This window comes from Sabethes cyaneus, chromosome 1 (genome assembly GCF_943734655.1).
Source record: "Sabethes cyaneus chromosome 1, idSabCyanKW18_F2, whole genome shotgun sequence".
Lineage (NCBI taxonomy): Eukaryota > Metazoa > Arthropoda > Insecta > Diptera > Culicidae > Sabethes > Sabethes cyaneus.
In genome coordinates this window covers 108,555,442-108,558,991 of record NC_071353.1, presented here as the reverse complement: position 1 = coordinate 108,558,991, position 3,550 = coordinate 108,555,442, and the positions used below count along the sequence as shown (strand labels likewise).

General features: G+C 46.8%; 1 protein-coding gene across 1 annotated transcript; it reads right to left on the bottom strand.

The window, feature by feature from the left end:
• Positions 1–1,643: 1,643 nt before the first annotated feature.
• On the bottom strand, positions 1,644–2,507 carry LOC128746083 (uncharacterized). Its single transcript, XM_053843132.1, has one exon. The coding sequence runs from the start codon at positions 2,505–2,507 to the stop codon at positions 1,644–1,646; it is 864 nt and encodes a 287-aa protein (XP_053699107.1).
• Between the last annotated feature and the right edge of the window lie 1,043 nt (positions 2,508–3,550).

Genomic DNA, 3,550 nt, shown 5'->3' with positions numbered 1-3,550 from the left:
GACGAGAGGAGCCGGTGCCAACACACATTCGGGAGCAAGACTGCGAATGCTGGAGAAGCAAAGGTCCAAACAGCGTCCGTTTTCGTTGCGGATTTTATTGATTTGTTGCAAAGTAGCTGTGCTGTAGCAGTCGAGCAATTCATTGGTGATCGGGAGAAGTGTTGAAGAACTGGAGTCGACGATCAGATATCCGTTGCCGCGTTCACACCAATTTATACTGGGGAGATTGAAATCGCCCAATATGAGCATGTCGTCAGAAGCGGAAGCTGCCGAGGAAACCTCGGAAACCGAAGCCATGTGAGCCTTAAGAAGAGCGGCATCTCTTATCCGGTCTGGTGGGAAATAGACGGCGCACAGGTATAAACAGCGATCGGTTAATTTTATAGTGACCCAGACTTGCTCGACAGGTAACCAGTCGTTGTGTTCCAGGACAGCGGCCTTGAATTGGCGATGAACTGCTATTACAACGCCGCCACCCGTTGATTTACGACTGTTGTGAACACTTCGATCGCACCGAAAGACTTCGTAGTTTGGTCCGAAGATTTGTGTAGAGGAAGTTCGATCGTCAAGCCAGGTTTCGACCAAGACAATTATGTCGTATGGACTAACAGCACATGCTAGCAGGTAGTCGTGGACGCTTGCGTTCATTCCGCCGATGTTCTGGTAATAAACGTGGATGTTATCGTATTGTATGTCGCACGTGCTGTTCAGTGGCCGGTTAGATGACGAAGGGCTAGAATCGGAAGACAAATCAACGGTGGAATCTGAATTGGCGATAATGCGCTTGCCTGGCCAGGAGTTTTGGAAGCCCCCATCACTATACCCACACGCAGGGCCGGGACGGCTGTTGAACACTGGTGAGAAAGGCTCGACTGCGGCAGGGAGGATGGGAACTTCCATAGTACCAAAGTCGGTGCGTCCCGGTGTCCTGTGGAGTCCAGATTTTGGCATGGCGTCGTTCTGGCGGGTGGCTATGGGCTTTGTCCCTGATGTTCGCACGTTTTGGTTGTTTCCTACGTTGTCAGTTGAGATGGGACGATAGATCGACTCTGAAGCTGGGGTACACGATGCAAAACAGCTTGAGAGAACGCTGGGATCAGAGGCTCGACGACGGGGCATGTCGCTCCAGAAACCGTTGCTATGGACGGAAGGAACTTCAGGAAGCGAAGACGAGTTATCGTGTCGATACTTGCCTGTGGAAGCAAGTTGGAAACCCTCATCGCCGACACCACGCACAGAAACAGAACGGCTTTGATGGCGGGAACTGATTGAATGATCGACGAGATAGCGAGGCTTGAGTGGAGCGGGCGCGTTGAGGGTTTCCATCAAACTTTTTGATGTGCGTTCCGTTGGTGTAGAAATAGGGGCGAAAGGCAAATGGTCTTCCAGTGGTCCAGAGGTCGTTGGCCTGAAAGCGCGGTACGCATCAGCAGAGCATAAAGAGGAACAAGATTTATACTTGCCAAGAGTTAGGTTCTGGAAGCCCTGTTCCCCATACTCACACGCAGGGCCGGGACGACTGTTGTACGCTGGCGGCAGTGGCTCGACTGTGGTGGAGGGGTAGAGGGCTTCCAAAGTACTAAAATCGTTGCATCCCGGCATCCAGTTAGGCGACGGAAGGTTGTCAGTCCTGCATTCGGCGTCTAGGAACCTATTTCCAACGGTCCCGGATCTATGATGGATGACGGTGGATTGCTCGCTGGGGTTATCTCTATTCGTGGAGTGGATGGTGATACTCGAGGTATAGATGGTGCCCAGTAGTTTTTTACGCTGGTGCCTTCAAATTCCCTGAACAGTAAGCCGTGGGGCCATGTACCCGTATCAAGCGCAATGTCGCGGTACTTTTCGTCCATACCGACTTTGAACGAAATGTAGTTCATAGCGTTCAGGTCGGCATCTTTTTTTATCAGTGGAATCACCTTAATCGGATCACCACTGCTCTGCACACAATCTTGCACAAGCTCAAGGATTGCTTCGGGCTTCACAGTGGGGCGTATTCGGGAGAGGTAAAGCCAAAACAATTTTTTCGGAGGGGAAACGGTTAACACGGTTTGCGAGGTGGAAGATTTTGTACCGGCCAGAAGTGGTTTGCTGCCCATTATACGCTCCTCGCGGCGTCGTTTTTTCGGCGGTTCTGCAGTCGCGTATCTTGACGTAAGGGGCGTAGTGGCGGCTTCAGAAACACTCTTCGAAAGCTGTTCTATGCGTTGGCCGTTGACTAATATGGCTTGCTTCAATTCGCCAACAGCTTCGCCATGGCTGCTAGCAATCGATGAGACTGCGCAGCTCACCGATGACATTACCCCTTTGAAGCGAGTCATTTTTATAAGCTTGACACACTCGTCACACATCCAAAGCAAGTTTTTACGTTCACGTAGAACTTTCAAGAAAGCCGCGTTCATTTTAGCGCATTTGGCGTGCACGAGTTGGTCACAGAAACCCATGCACTTGACATGATCCCCATCGGCTTGAACCGGTTTAGCGCACTGCTCGCATACATTTTCCATTTTGAAACAAATGAAAAGCTTAAAACCGTGACGGATATGCACTTAGCGTTCTAACGCTTTTTACGTGGACGTTCCGGTGACGGCTAATGTGTCTCGACTTTTTCGACGTACTATTGACGGCTCGTGACGGTTAGTCAGATCACGCGTTGCCGAAAGTAAACAAAAACTTGATCGCACTTTTCAGCAAACTGAAGGCTGAAGCAATTGAAATCACTAAGCACTAAATTGATAGTACACAACTGGGATGCAATTGGCAATCGTATTAGTTTTCACTATAGATATCTCACAAGACGGCTTAGAAGCAATAACATGCAAAAAATAACGAAAAATATTGGAGCGATTTGACACAAAAACATTCAATGACGAATACACTGTACCAATACCGTACATCCGTTCCAAATTCTGTTCAATAGGGTTATTTTAAGCTACAAAACTTTGCGTTTGGTAGTTATTCAGTCAAATCGGTACAGGCATTTCCTAAAAGCAGCTGTTTATTGTTATATTTTCTCCTCGAAACCATATGTTTTACTCAATCAAATGCGTATGGTTTGGATAATATTCCAATTGCCTTTATAAAAATAATGTTCCCTTTGATTCTTCCAGTGATTACACATCTATTTAATTCTATTATTTGTACATCAAAGTATCCAAGAGACTGGAAGCTCGTGAAAGTAATACCGCTTAAGAAGAAAAGCAATTCAAATGACATTACAAACCTCAAACCTATTAGTCTCCTGAGTGCTCTTTCTGAGGCTTTTGAGAAGTTACTTAAAGCACAGATCTCAAATCATATTCAAGCAATGAATTATATCAGTCCTTTTCAATCGGGGTTTCGAAAAAATCATAGCACAGAAACTGCGTTATTAAAGATTCACAACGATGTTGCACAGACCCAGATAGAAGGGAATTGTTATTCTTCTCATGGTAGATTTCGCCAAAGCCTTCGATCGTGTTTCGCATAATAAGTTAGTTAATAAATTAGTGTCATTGTTTGATTTTTCTGCAACTGCCGCCAAGTTGATTAGGTCGTATCTAACAAATCG